Source organism: Trichosurus vulpecula, chromosome 3 (assembly GCF_011100635.1).
Source record: "Trichosurus vulpecula isolate mTriVul1 chromosome 3, mTriVul1.pri, whole genome shotgun sequence".
NCBI lineage: Eukaryota > Metazoa > Chordata > Mammalia > Diprotodontia > Phalangeridae > Trichosurus > Trichosurus vulpecula.
In genome coordinates, this window is record NC_050575.1 from 179,981,252 (window position 1) to 179,996,073 (window position 14,822).

The 14,822-nt window shown below is 44.8% G+C and overlaps 1 protein-coding gene across 1 annotated transcript in view; it reads left to right on the forward strand.

The window, feature by feature from the left end:
- Positions 1–1,197: 1,197 nt before the first annotated feature.
- CHRNA4 (cholinergic receptor nicotinic alpha 4 subunit) overlaps positions 1,198–14,822 on the forward strand; it is a 52,716-nt gene continuing 39,091 nt past the window's right edge. The window contains exons 1-4 of the mRNA XM_036749890.1: positions 1,198–1,285; positions 3,006–3,157; positions 12,576–12,620; positions 12,752–12,861. Of these exons, the coding sequence (XP_036605785.1) occupies positions 1,198–1,285; positions 3,006–3,157; positions 12,576–12,620; positions 12,752–12,861 (395 nt within the window). The remainder of the gene's footprint in view (positions 1,286–3,005; positions 3,158–12,575; positions 12,621–12,751; positions 12,862–14,822) is intronic.

The window sequence follows — 14,822 nt, forward strand, 5'->3', positions numbered from 1 at the left end:
TTATCCAAGGGGAATGGGTCTCTTCTTTGTTCACTGGGCGTTCCCCCCACCTCTCCTTCTCCTTCTCCTTCTAAGGAGCTGTCAGTGGACAGATTGCGAACCAACTGGGCCCTTTCCTGACTATTTCTACCAAAGGATTGTCAAAGGTTTGCTACATCTGTACTAGAAAAGACAGAGGTTAACTGCAGGGACAGCGCTGGACCTGGAATATTTGTTGAAAATGTAACAGATAAATCACCCTCCCCCACCCTTGTTCCACCCCCACCCTATCCAAATGCCTTCAATCCCCCTTCTTTAGAAAACGAGTTAACCCCTTCTTTCCCCCCCAGCTGCAAACCAAAGATCCGACAGTATTCCTACCCCCGCCTCCAACACACACACCCTAATTTAATAGTAGGGGAGAATCAAAAGTTTCCTCTCTGCTGTTTTTTGCAGGCTGGGCAGGCCCCAGCGGTTTTCCTAGAGGTCAGCCAGACCATCCCCCTGCCTTTCAACAGGACTGTCAATTCTCCAGCCCAACTGTGGCGTCAGGGACCGAGTAGGGAGTGTCTTCAGGGAAGGATATTTCTAGCCAGGATTCCCCAAATTCTGTTCTAGTGCCTTGAGGATCTCGAGTCTGAAAAGCCAAGCTATACTCGGAAACTCTCCCAATCCCACAGGAAGAAGAGAGAGAAACTTTCTCCCGCCGCCAGCCTGCAAAGCTAGGCTCACTACTCTACCCTCCTGCTTCCCCTGCGGCCGTCTCTCTCCCCCTTCTCCGTTCCCTCCCCCGCAGCTCCCCCCTCCTCTCCTGCAGGAGGAGGGCAGGTCCAGGCGGATTAAACACACAGAGTCACAGTCCCGGCCACCTCTCTTCCGCCCAGCCTTGGTGGGCCATTCCCTCTTCCTCAGTCCCGCTGTCAGCCTCTGCCTGCCTGCTTCTTTCCCTTCCCTCCCTCCTCCTAAGCTGCTGCCACTCGACGGGAGCCAGCCAGCCCCTGGAAGAGGCGGCTGGCCGGCGGGACTGACAGCTGGCTCCTGGCGGAGCTTTGCAGGGCGGAGGGGAGTTTGGCTGGGTGTTCGGTGACTGCCCCGCGGAGGGCGCCCTGGGATCGCGCCAAAGGGGCATGAAGTTGTTCGCAGGGGAGATCCAGACAGCGGGAGGTGCGGGGGAGCCCAGAGACGCCCAGGTCTAGAGGCTCCTCAGCTCCGTGCGCCATGCGGCTCCAGGGGCCCCGAGAGTCGGCGCTGCTGCTGCTGCTGCTGCTGAGGGGACTGATGCTCCTGGGAGTTCTTCTACTGCCCGGTAAGTTTCGGGGCCCTTAGATGTGTCCCCATCCCAAGACAAGCTCCTGACCCTAAGAAATAGCCGATGGGGTCTAGACTCTGAGAGGAAAGCGAGATCACTGCGGTCCTGCAGTCTCATGTTCCATCCTACCTCGCCTAGTCTTCGAAAAATAAGAGAGGGAACCTTGGCACCCCTCCTCCCTCCACCATCAGTTTCTGGGTGGGGGAGAGAAGGAAATGCTGTTCGACCTTTGGTTTTGCACCTAGAGGAGGGAGAGGAAAAGGGGTTAATTCGCTTGCTAAAGTAGGGGGATTGAAAGCATTTGGAAGAGATTGGAGGGGGGGAGGTGGATGGAGACAGTGGGAGAGGGAGGGAGGGAGGGAGGAGGAAAATGTTTTTTCATACCAGCTCTGGCTTTGTTGGATATTGACATAAGCTCCTCCCAAGCCTCCTACGCCTGATCCCCAATCTGTTGCCCCACTGTGGAGTCCCTTTTCTCAATACTCTCCCCATTCTGCTCAGAAAGAAGGAATGACTGGCAATGACTCCTCAGACCCTTCTCTCCCTTTTCCACATCCTCTGCCACCATCTCGCCCTTGCTGTCACGGAGTTCCCCTCAGTTCCCCTCCTTTCTGTCTCCCTTCCCCGCCCCCCTCCAGTTTCCTTAGGCAGTGCCTGGAGTGTGGACTTTCTTCATTGCCCCAGGTCGACAACTCCCTTCCACCTATCCGTACTTTCTAGTTTCTGGTGCCTCCTTTCTTCCCTCTACCCATGTCTTGTATAGGCTCTGAACTCTAAGGAGAGGGGATCATTCAGCACTGCCAGGAGTATCTTTTTTTCTCATGTCCTATGAAATATGAATGGAATGTAGAGACTCTCCCATCTTCCTTCAAAGTGGAGGGGCTCTGTAAGTGCTAGATGGTGGTGGTGGTGATATAGTGGGGAAGATCAGCGCTGACGTGGATATGAAGGACTTGGAGGTTCTAGTCATAGCTCTATTACTGCTTTGGTGACCTTGAGCTAGGCACTTAATGTCTCTGTGAAATGGGAATAACAATATATGGTCTGGTTGGGGAGGGGTATTATGAAGAGAAAATGAAGTAAGCTATATGAAAGTACTTTACATAGACAAGGGATGGTGATGATGTTGGAAGCTAAGCAGGTTTCTTTTCCAATTTACACCTTTTGTCTTATCAGGGATCCTGAGCTTCCTCCTCTAGCTCTCATTGCCTTCCCCAGCTAGCCTAGAATGACCAAAACAAATCTCTCCGGATGCTTCTCTCTTCTAGGGGCAGAGGCCCTGAGGCTTCAATTAATTTCAATGAAATATACCTTCACTTTACTCCCACTAGCCATTCCTGTGCAATGGTGAGCCCACCAATTCATGTATACTCCTGTGTTCAGAAGATAGTCACTGGGCATTTGAGGGGCTAATAGTCTAGTTGAACTCACACACACACACACACACACACACACACACCCCACCTCTAGAGGGAAAAAAAGAACATAAAATAGAACACATGTTTAGTATTTCATAATTTACAAACACCACATAAAATAGGTTGTGCTAATATGGTCATCACTATTTTACATCATTAAAGTGACTTGCTCTTGATCACACAGCTTGTAAGGAAGTACTTGGCCCTTCTACCCATAGCAGAATAATTGTCTTTACCTGAAGTTCTCTTCCTTGGTGCCTGTTCACCCCACATTTGCTCTGTTTTACCTGTCTCTGCAGCATCTGGCCATGTGGAGACTCGAGCCCATGCTGAGGAAAGACTGCTGAAGAAACTCTTCTCTGGCTACAACAAGTGGTCCCGGCCTGTGGCCAACATCTCTGATGTGGTCATTGTCCGGTTTGGACTGTCTATTGCTCAGCTCATTGATGTGGTAGGTTCTGCTGCTTCTGAGAAAGATTGGGACCTGGACAGCAAGCATTTAGCAGTGTTGGGCTTATGGAACTGAAAAATCCTTTAATGGCTTTTCATGCTATAGGGCCATTTCACCCCTCACAGACAATTATCAGAATTAGAAGCTCTTCAAAATGCGGCCCCATTCACTGGAACTTTGTATTAGGAAAACACAGTGGAAATGTTTACTGAACTGTGATTTTAAATGTGAGGTTCTGTTCAGTTTTGTAGTGACTCAGCCCTAGAACTGGTCACTCACCATCTTTTCTCAGGATAGGAGTAGATGAAACCAGGGAACTATAATAGGTAATATCTATGAAGCTCTTGAGACATACACTCTCTCATTTGATCATCACAACAGCCCCATGGAATCCGTGCTGCAGGAAACTCTGATTTTTAAGTCATAGAAAAGGTGGTCCACCTGCCTTAGGAAATGCCTCATCTAGAAGCTATCCATGGTGCTGAAACCACAGGCCTCAGTCCCTACCCTTTAAGTAGGAGGAAATCCATCATCATATAGCTACTAAGTATCATGGGTAACATTCAAACCCAGATTTTGCATGACCCCAAGTGTAGTGCAGTTTGCACTGTACTATACTTCTCACAATGCGGGAGAAGGTTAATCTAAAAGTACCACTATTTGTAGTGACAGTTTAAAGCAATGACACACTGATGCCACCTATATCACCGTAAGTTCAATGCCTGCCTGGGCCAATTAGGTTTTTTTTTTTAAATCAGCCACAGACTGACCACTAACTCCCATCCATCTCAATAATCCATGCCATTGGTCACAGGGGGCATTGGGGAGAGCATGGTGCAACCCATCCCTACTCTTCTGTGGGGGTGGGGGAAGAGGAGGGACAAGATTCCAGAATATTTCCTTCTGATACTATGACTAGAAGCCTAGGTCTGTCATAAATGAGTGTAAGTCTGTGACAAGAATGTGTAACTGGCTTGTAGGCTGTTACTTTCAAGGCTTGCAGAGACTACATTTTGCTCAGCCATTGCTTTGAGAACACACAACCCTCAGCAAATTCTCTGCCAAACTGTGACTGAGTGGTGACCTAAGAGCTATAGATACTGTTGTTGGTTCTCAATTATCCATGCTAATGGAATGGACCAGAGACAAAGGAAAACTATTTGCAGGTCATGGAGAGATGACTAAGAGTTGTTACTGTCATGGGCAGCAGCTGTGTTCCTCACAGAACACCAAAGGGGTGAAATTGCAATGGCCAGATCACAGACACTAAGACGTTCCTATTCCTCTGTGTAGGTTTAATCAGCTCCCACTGTGAACCCACTTTTAGGGTTAGCAATCTGAGGGGATGGTGCATGTGTATGGCCTACAACATGGAAATCTCTGTACTGAGATTTCTGAAATGCATTGTGCCACTAGCACCTGCTTCCACCACTGGGCTGGGAGTCAGGGGACCTGGGTTCTGGCTTTGGCTCTCCTCACTGCCTGTAACGCTGAGCACACAACACCTAGAATAGTGCTTAACATGTTTATTGAATAGAAACCTTTGGGCCTCAGTTTTTTTAAATCTGTAAAGCTAGGGGGTTGTACCAGATGATCCCTAAAATCCTTTTCAATCCTATGGCCTTTATGACTAGACTATATCTAAACTTTTTTCTAGCTTTGACAGTCTAGGTTCTAAGGCCTCTTTCAGCTCCAACAGTTTATGTCTTAAGGCCCCTTTCAGCCCTGACTTTCTCTGAGTCCACAATCATATAAATTGGGGCCAGGCTCCTTGGCCTACCTGTAGCTAGCTTTCAAATTAGTGTCCATTGTGGTGAATCTGAATAATTCAGAATGTTGTCCCTAAGGGCAGCCCTGCTATTAAAGTTTAGTCTATTAGCAGTATGGAAAGATCAATATTAGTGTTTTGATGGATTTTGCTTTTCCAAAAAGATCCTCTTCTTGTGGAGGCTAGAGCTTTGCATTTCAGCCCAGCTCAGGCTAGGGTGGAACCTAGAAAAGGGATCTTGAAGGAAGCCTTTGAAAGGATGTCATTCATATCATGGGCTTATCATGGGGTTGAGGAGCAGTCTCAGATATTAGTCTCTGAGCCATAGGTTGTTAGGAGGTATTGCTACTCCCTTTTAGGCACCAATCAGTCACTGAGTATTTGCAGATGAAGAAGGTAGATCATGTTGGGGCAGTCTCCAGGGGCAGAGGTCACACTGCACTGTCTTTGAGAAATGAGAAAACAGATACTTTCAGGGCTTTCCTTGATTGTGTTTTGCTACAGCAGATAGGCATCTGTTTCCCCAACTGTTTCATCTGACAAAAGGATATAGCCTTGTTTTTCCTCCTTGACATCTAGAGGACAGCAATTAAGTTGAGTTAGTATTTATTGAGCACTTCCTGCATGTTGGGCTTTATAGGGGATTTAGGAAGAGAAGACATGACCTCTGCCCTCAAGGAATTTAATGTCTAGTTAAGAAGACACAATTTATACCCTGCCTAGAGAATAGATGGTAAGTCTTAGATAAATGGTAGAGACTCTTGAGTGGGATAAGAGCTAATTGGGGAGAGAGAGAGAGAGAGAGAGAGAGAGAGAGAGAGAGAGAGAGAGAGAGAGAAAGCACACTGTACGGACTGAAGTATAGTATTATAGGAATTAGAAATAGAAAATACCTTAGAGGTACTGACTTCTTAGTGTACAGATGAGGAAACTGAGGCATAAAGGAGGTGAAATGACTTACCCAAGGTCACACAGGTAGTACATGAACAAAGTAATGGAGGCAGGATTGAGGCTGGTGTGTGAATGTGTGTGCAAGTACATGAATGTGTGTGTGTGTGTGTGAGAGAGAGAGAGAGAGAGAGAGAGAGAGAGAGAAACCAGGCAGGCTTAAGCAGAAGGTATGTGATGTGCTCTCTCATTTTCTAGAGAAAAGTGCTACTGAGACATGTGACAGAAAAATGAATTCCTGCTCAGTGTCAGCATCACTCCCCTCCATTAGGCCAAGGTCGCTTAGCCCCTCTCTGTGCTGTCCTCCCAGGGGATGATCAGAGAAGCAGGATCATGCAGAATCTCTAGGCCAGCTAGCTGCCTCTAGTGGCCTGGCCAGCTTTGCATGAAGTCTTTGACTTTTCCAGTACCACTCTGCAAAACAGAGGATAGCACACTCCAGGGAGACTGGGCTGGTTGTTAGCAGTATTCTCCTTATCACATGTTATCTCAGGTTTCTACAGCCACTTCCTTTCTTTCTTGTTTACCTTCCCCTTTCTTCTCTCTCCCTTTCTTATCCCTTATCCTAGTCCATCCATCTCTTTCTCTTGTCCTTATCTCTGTTTCTTCTTCTTCTCCATCTCTTCCCATTCTCCTACCCACTGTGGTTGTCTGACCTCTCCTCTGGAATTTGTCATTGGAAGATGAACCCCCTCCCTCACCCCCTTCACTGTCTCCCCCTTCCCATTTCTCCATCTCAGATGACTTAAGAACATGGGAGCCAGATTCTTTAGTTTCCTCATCTGTAAAAACAAAAGGGTTGAACTAGATGATCTCTAAGATTCCTTCATAAAATTCTGTGTCAAGTATTTACGATGACAAGAGTGTTGTTTTAAATGGGCAAAATTGTCTATTTAATATTCAGGCAGCACAGATAGTGGCAATCCCTCTTGCCACAGCTTCCCATGTTTGTCAGTGTCTGCCAAAGTGGTCCAGCACTGGAAGCTGGGACAACTCAGGTTTAGCCTGTTAAAACAAATGGTGCACTATTGGTCTTTGGTGGAAAATGTGCAGCCAGGCTCCCTTTCCTTCCTGCTAAACCCTATTGCCCTTAGAAGATCCTTAGGGAAAGCAGTGGTGGGGGACCTGCTTTCTTATCTTTGCTTTCCTCCTACCCATGTACCTTTTGGCAAATCACTTCATTTCTCTAGGTCTCAGCTATTTTTCTCAAGTGGAAATATTACTATCTGCCCCGCCTACATCACTGGGCCATTTTATTGTTGGGGGAGGGGAAGTATGAGGGAAGTCAGACTTGAGATTTCATTGGTGTCAGAAACTCAGGGTACAGAGACTCACTTGACTAATCCGGATAGCAGCCTAGGGCCATTAAGGGGTTAAGTAAATTGCTTAGAAAGATCACATTGCTGGTACCCATCAGAGGTGGGTCTTTCTGTCTCAGTCCAGCTCTTTATTCCTTATACTATTAGACTGTCTTCCCCCGGGCTGTTGCCAGGGTCAAATAGGATAATGTATGTGAATATGCTTTGGGAAGTATAAAACAACATGCAAATATGAGATATTATATGGTCACTCTGCACTGACAAAAATGGAGAGCTTCCAGAGCACCGCGGAATTCAAAGTTTCCTTGAATTGTTTCTGTAAAATATTCCCCTGTCTCTATTGCTCTCCTAGGAGATGGACCATAGGATTGTAGATCTGGCCTAGAGCGGGGTTCAGAAGCCAACTAGTACAACCTCTTCATTTTACAGATGAGAAATCTGGGAGTTTACAGGCCCAACATTATGTGTTCAATGTTATACAATGTTAGAGACAACATTTGAACCCAAATCCTCCGAGTCCAGAATTTGGTCTCTTTCCACTGCACTATGTTGGTGCCTGTGGACTTGGTGTCCTATTCATAAAGGCTGTTTTGATATGCATAGACTCCATCATGAGCTAAAAAGTGACTTCTGGCAGAGGGCATCTGCCTCATTCTTGCCATCCAAGGATTCCAACATGCTAACACTTTATGCAGATACACTTTGCACTTTCCAAAGAACTTTCTCATTTAATTTTCACATCATTTCCAAGTTGGCATTTATTTCAGCACTTTTAGGATCTGTGATTTCCCTACTGTATATGTTCCCTCCACTGATGCAGATCACAGCCCCTTTAGTAGATTATCTTTGTGAACTGTCATGGCCCAGAAAATTTATCACTCAGTGACCGTCCTTCTAATGAGGAGCTCCCAAATTAGCCAAACTGGTCCTCAGATGACAATGTCATAGGCCTGATGCATCTTGGTAGGACCTTCCAGAGCTTAAGTTTCAGTGGCATAGATTTTCAGAACATTGGGTCACTTCCATGTCATGATGAGGCATCAGAGAAGGACTTTGGTGGAGCTCCAAGTAGGTAGCACAAGTGTTATAATATCCATGTGGAAATTGAGGCCGGGAGAGGTTGTGATTCACCCAATATCTCACCTCCACTTAGTCACAAAGCTAGAACTCAGGCTCTCCATTCTAAATCTAGGGCTCTTCATAATACCAGATGATTTGTTGTTTCAGAGAGCCTTTGAGGTTGGATTAACCGAGGTGTAAGAAGTGGCAGAGGCAGAAAGGGCACAAAGAGGGTTGAGGGAAGATCTCACTGTCAGTTATGAACGTTATAGCCACTGTAATTCAGCATAATTTGTGAAGGAGAAAAATAATGAGGATAAGCATTCTCCTCTAGTTGGAATCCCTGACATCGTGGCTCTCTGGGAGCTATGCACTACCCACCAGCCCTCAGGTCTGTTGCAGAATTTTCAGTTGGCAGAAACTACATTATGTTCCCAGCACTTTCTGTCAGTCACACCCCTGGCTGTTATGACAGAAAAGAGCCTGCAGGCAGTAAATAATTTAATTAAGTTGCATTAACAATGCCCCAGCCTGACTTCATTTTATTTATATATGCACAGCTATTTTACTGCAAATTTAAGCAGCCCTTGATGTAACACTGCGCACAAAACCTGGGTCCAAACAGTATATCTCAGAGGGCTCTGGTGCCTAATATTGTATAAATAAGCATGTATAGGAACATGGGTTAATATGGGAATGAACATGTGAGTGTTTATGAATGAGCACATGTGACTATTAGCATGGATTAACATGTGATTCCATGTATGGATTAGCATGTTAACATGAGTGAGCATTTAATTATGAATGAAAAGCCAAATAGTGTAGGAGATGAAATGTTGAACTTGAAGTCAGAAAGATCTAGTTTAAATCCCACTTTAGAGACTCACTGTGTGATCATGGGCAATTCACTAAACCTTTCTGTTCTTCAGTTTCCCTATTTGTAAAATGAGGGAGTGGGCCTATGGTTCCATGTGTGTATGTGGTAGCACGTGAATGTTATTATGAGTGTAAAGCCACCATAGTATATGCTAGCATATGAATGTTAATATAGGTGTATGTGAATAGGTACATGTTAGTATACATTAGCATATGAGTTTTAGTGACTGTATAAATGTGCATGGTGATGTGTGTGTGTTTGAGTCCATGAATGTCTTTCTGTGTGCTAAAGGACTCAGGTTTATGCTACAGGATTACCAATGTGTTTTCAGGCACTAGAATGAATCTGAGTTTTTGCCATCTGTGCCAGGGAATGCATTTTTACTAGAGCAAAGGAAATCTCCAGGAATGAACAGCTGGAGGGTGAGGTCCAGAATGTGAAGGATTTTGCATACAAGAAGTGGGCTCTGTACATTCCCCCAAGCAATGCACCATGGATATTTTATCCCTGTTTCTCATCCCTCGAGTGTGGCTTCCAGAGGAGCAGTGCCTTTCTAGTCCTCCATCAGTCTACCCTATCTCCATTTCCCTGAGTGATTTCAGAGGTGTTCAACTAGAAGGGTTGGTACTGGAATGGAAAGTCAAACTTAGAGGAATGACAGCAAACTGCACAAAGGAAGGGAGAGGAAACCATGATTTTTAAATGGAAAAGCATTGTTTACTGCAGATGAGACAAAGGGAAAAGCAAGTCAGATTTTCAACAAGATCCCAAATGTCCCAGTGAAGATGTGGGTGAAGATTTCTTTTACTGGTAGAAACTAAGTATATGTTGTTGTCATCCAAGCATGCCCCTAATGCCATAAGGGTACTAGGAATGTTTACTCATATGTGTCCTTTCTTGTACCTGAGCTTTCCCCTCTGAAAGGGAGAGGCCTTTTGGTTATAGGAAAATAAAATCTTTCACTGTTCTAGGGGAATGGAGATTTCTTCTGCCCTACTTTTAACCTAATGTAATTGTGAGGGTTATTGAGTACATCAATCCACACACTCCAACCTAGATAGACTGAGGCCTGGAAAAGACCTTAATTTAGAAAAGCCAAGGTCACTTACTGCATCCTGGGTCTTTGCCAATCATCTTGACTTTTGTCTTGCCACTGGACTTCAATGTCTCTGGAGGAGAGAGTCAGGCTGATGACTTTGTGCAGCTCTGCCTCAATTAAATCCATTTCAAAAGTCACCCTTGTGATGTCATTGGTCTTCTTTGAGAAGAAAGGACAAACAACCACGAGTATATGTAATGGCGCTGAATGAAGGCAAGGTTAGCTAATGGAAATTGTTATAGTTCTCAGCTTTGAGCTAAGTAAAGCCTTGGCTTTGTACAAACTAGGTTCAACCTTGTGATTCTAATGAATTGCTCTGGCTCATACCCCACCCAGGTTTGCCCTGGAAACCTAATAATTTGGTTGATCTCCTTTCCTTAGGGTTCCCCAAAAGATATCAAAATATGTCTAGGACTCTACAGTTGTGAGTACATAGAGTCCTCAAATCCTTTATAAGCACTCAAGTTAATTTTTGTCAGATACAGGACAAGCAATCAATTTTCTTCAATCTGTAGAAAATGTAAAATACTGAAGGGACTCAAGAAGCCCACAGACAACCAAGACAACTTTCATTCCCTCTAGCGACCTATATAGTCCTCCAAACTCAGCACCACCCTTTGGTTGACATGTTTGCAGAAAAGTAAAATGCTCAGGTGACCTCTCATCTTCTGCTGAGCCATCCCCCACTCCTGACACTTCCTCTAGGTAACTATGAGTCCTACCAGCCCTATAACATTGGGATTTTGTGCTTGGAGTTGCTAGAATCATTCACCCTTTGCCATCACCCCTGCACAGTCTTCATAATTGTAGGCTATGTAGGAGAAGAGATCAACCAAATGATTAGGTTTCCAGGAGCAACCCTGGGCAGGAGCATGAGCCAGAGTGATTCATCTGAATCACAAGGTTGAACCTAGGTGACTGTAGTAGTGGAGGGCAAGGTCCATATTTGATCCTCCTCATTGTGTCTCAGGCCTTTGCTGCTCCTCTTACCACATAATTGCTTATTCCTCTTTTCTTCTGGAGGCTCTGTCCGGAAACTCGGTTTTGTCCAGGAAATTCCTCTTTTTCTCTCCTGGAGGATATGTTCAGGAACACTTGACACCCTGCCACTACCCCTGGCTCCTGCTATTTCTCAGTCATTGTGGTTTACTCCTCTCATGGGGCGATATGGCTCCCCCTCTGGGAATTCTCTTAGCACTTGCCACTGCCTCTTCATGACTGAAATTTCTGGGACTGAGCATTCCTATCACCACTTCTTCATGGAAGGCAGCCATGGATGGCCAGTGACAAGAACTCTCAGTCCCAGATATTTCAGCCATGAAGAGGGTTTTCCTGGGCACTGTGTGGATTCCCAGGCTTCATCTCCTGACCCTCCTCAGTATCCAAGTTCATTCTGTGTGTCCATCTCTCAGTTCTGTTCTTGATATGGAAGGTCAAATAAGAAAATGTACTTCTCTCCTTTCTTTGTAGATGTGGGGTACTATGGGTATGGCGCATCGCATACAGTGTCAGACTTGATGTGTTGGTAGTTTTGTTCAATTGATTTTATTATCCCTCTAAGTTTTGCTATAAGGGATGGCTGGCTAGGTGGGATAATGGAAGGAATATATTCAGAAATGAAGGTGATATAAAAAGGGAAGATAGAATTTTTTTTGAAGGAATAATAGAGGCAAGGGGGAGAGGTGGAGGGAGGAGGACAGATGCTTATATGGGAGCATGAAGTGAGAAGTTACAGAGCAGCTGTGCAAGAAGTGTAGGACTGAACATGCATTTTATAAGCTGAGGAAGAGTAAGAACAATTTTACTTTTACTTCCTGGAGGTATCAAACCAAGAAATAGTAAAGACAGAACAGACTATGGTATGCAGGGTTGGAAAAAATCCTTTTTTCCTGCTGTCTGAATGAGAAGGTCCAGAAGGGTGGGTCTTGACAATAGGGAAGGCCTATACGTTTAACACAGAGATTTCTTCACCTGACTTCAGGTTTACAATACAATGTTGACCAAATAAAGGAACAAAATCCAAGTTTCCTGAAGGCTTGGTAAAGCCTTTCTCAGAGGTCTTTATTTGGAGGGTTTATTGAATTTCCCCAGGGCAATACACCTACGCTCACTCTTCTCTTCTCTGGGCCCCTGCTACCACCTAATGGATGTTTGCTCTTGGTGCCTGTTGTGTGGCCACAGGTAGTAATATAGTCTCTCTTTACATCTGTTCCTGGGTAGTCTTCTAGCCTTTTTGTTGCTGAGTTTGTAGGGGAAGAAGGAGTGGGAAATCAAATGATTTACAAGGGTCCCCACTGCTCCATTGAAAAATAATGAGTTTCTTTCTTGTGTCCCCTTGCTTTTAATAGGATGAAAAGAATCAAATGATGACCACTAATGTGTGGGTGAAGCAGGTGAGTGTGTCAAAAGGGCTGAACCTTGTTTCCTCCATGCATTGCCCTCTTTTCACCCTTTCCCTCTTCTCTGCTTCTAACCATCTTGTTCTTTTATTGTGTTTGATTCTGGGGCATATGGGTGCTTATAGGAATGGCAAGACTACAAGCTTCGCTGGGACCCAATGGACTATGAAAATGTGACCTCAATCCGCATCCCCTCAGAGCTCATTTGGAGGCCTGACATTGTTCTCTACAACAAGTGAGTTTCTATCCCACAATGCCTCCCCTCTACCTCTCCCCCACCCCGTGCCAGAGATGGTATTTTGGGGCCTTCTGTATTTGTCCTAGGGTGTTGCATGGTGCCCTGGGAAGAGCCCTGGACTTTGCAAGAGCCCTGGGTTCTTTTCCCTGCTAGGTCTCTGTGTGACCTTGGGCAAGCAATTTTCCCCTCTTGGGTCGCAATTTTCTCATTCATATATAAAGGGGATTGTCCTGGATGAGTTCTGTCATCTTTTCAGCTATGTCATTCTTTGAGTCTTTAGGGAATGGAGAATAGTCGTGTGATTCCATTGGTCTAGAGAAATCTCAGGTGAAAAAACTCCCTCAACAAATGAGGTTGGAACCTTCTCTGCAATTTATAGTTGTAGAGAGTTACTTAGAGCATTGAGAAGTTAAATAACATAGCCAATTTGTGTCAGGGCTAGGACTTGAACCCAAGACTTCCTAGTTTCAAGGCCATCTCTCTATCCATTAGGCCATATTGTCTCTTCATGTCTATGGTTCTAGCAATCAGTCTTTTGCAGCACATACACTTACTACCTGTGTGATTCTGAGCAAGTCATTTTTAACCTCTCTAGATCTGTTCCTTCACCCATAAAATGACGTTGGTGGTGTTGGTGTTGGTGTTGTTCAGTGGTGTCTGATTCTTTGTGATCCTGTGGACCAACTGTCCATGAGGTTTTCTTGGCAGATACTGGGGAGTGGTTTGCTATTTCCTTCCCCAGTTTTATGCAGGCAAGGGTTAAGTTACTTGCCCAGTGTCACCCAGCATCACACAGCTAGCAAGTGTCTGAGGTCAGATTTGAACTCTGGTCTTTCTGACTCCAACCCAGTGCTCTATCCACTGCCCCATCTCTCCACCCTATAAAATGATTAGACAACCTCTAAGGTTCCTTCAGGCTCTAAATCTATGCTCCTATGAAACTATCTAGGATGATCTTGAATCCAAAAGAATTTTGCAGGACTTTTCCTAGCAGACATAAAGACATCTTCAGAATTTGGTTGTGTGCAGCATTTTGTGCCATCATATATAGAGTGATTTGTATCTACTGGTCTATCCTACCCCAGTCAAGTTTATTGACTAATGGAAGTGGATCTTACCTTGTGTAAAGCAAATACTTGAAAACCTAAATTTATGTAAAAGATAAATTAACTGGTGTCATTAGCAGAGGTTTCCCTAGTGCATTTAAAATGGGATTTAATTTATATACAATTCTTCAAATATGAAAATATATGTAAATTGAGGCTAACTTGGAGTGCATATTTAGACATCTCAGTTCTCCACAGACAAATCCAAATGGCTTCAATCTGGTTTGAAGCCCTCTCTGACAAGTTGAGGATGAAAGACAGCTTTCAAACATGAACATATTTTAGAATCCTTAGCTCCCCCAAAGGATCCGCTCAACTGCCATCTCTTACACTAGGCCTTTCCTCATCCTCATGGTTTTTAGTGCCCTCTGCCATCAAATTATTTTGTATTTTCTGTGTATGTATGCTACATTGATCTAACTGTGTTCAAGACTACCTTGCCCACAGCAAAATGGCTATTGTATTTTGCCCTTCTTATCCCCAGCCCCTACTCTTCCCTTACATACAGTAGGCACTTAATAAATGCTTGTTGAATGACTGCCTGAATGAATAGAAAAGATCATTTCGGGCTAACTGGCAAATTGTACGACATCCTCATCTTTTTCCTCATTTGCTCTTTCTGGTTTTTAAAAAAATTTATATCGTTTCAATGATCAGCATGGGTACTATACTCTGAGCAGGCAGTGAGTCTCTTTTTCGTTTCATCACACCAATTATGTTGGTCTGTTGCTGGGAAAGGAGAAGGTAGCTCCAAAGCTATACAGAAATATGCATGGGGAAAGGTGATAAGGAGCCCCTGAGGTTGGGACTGAGCTATTGCTCTCCTCAGCAGCCCTCCCTGCCTCCTTCCCA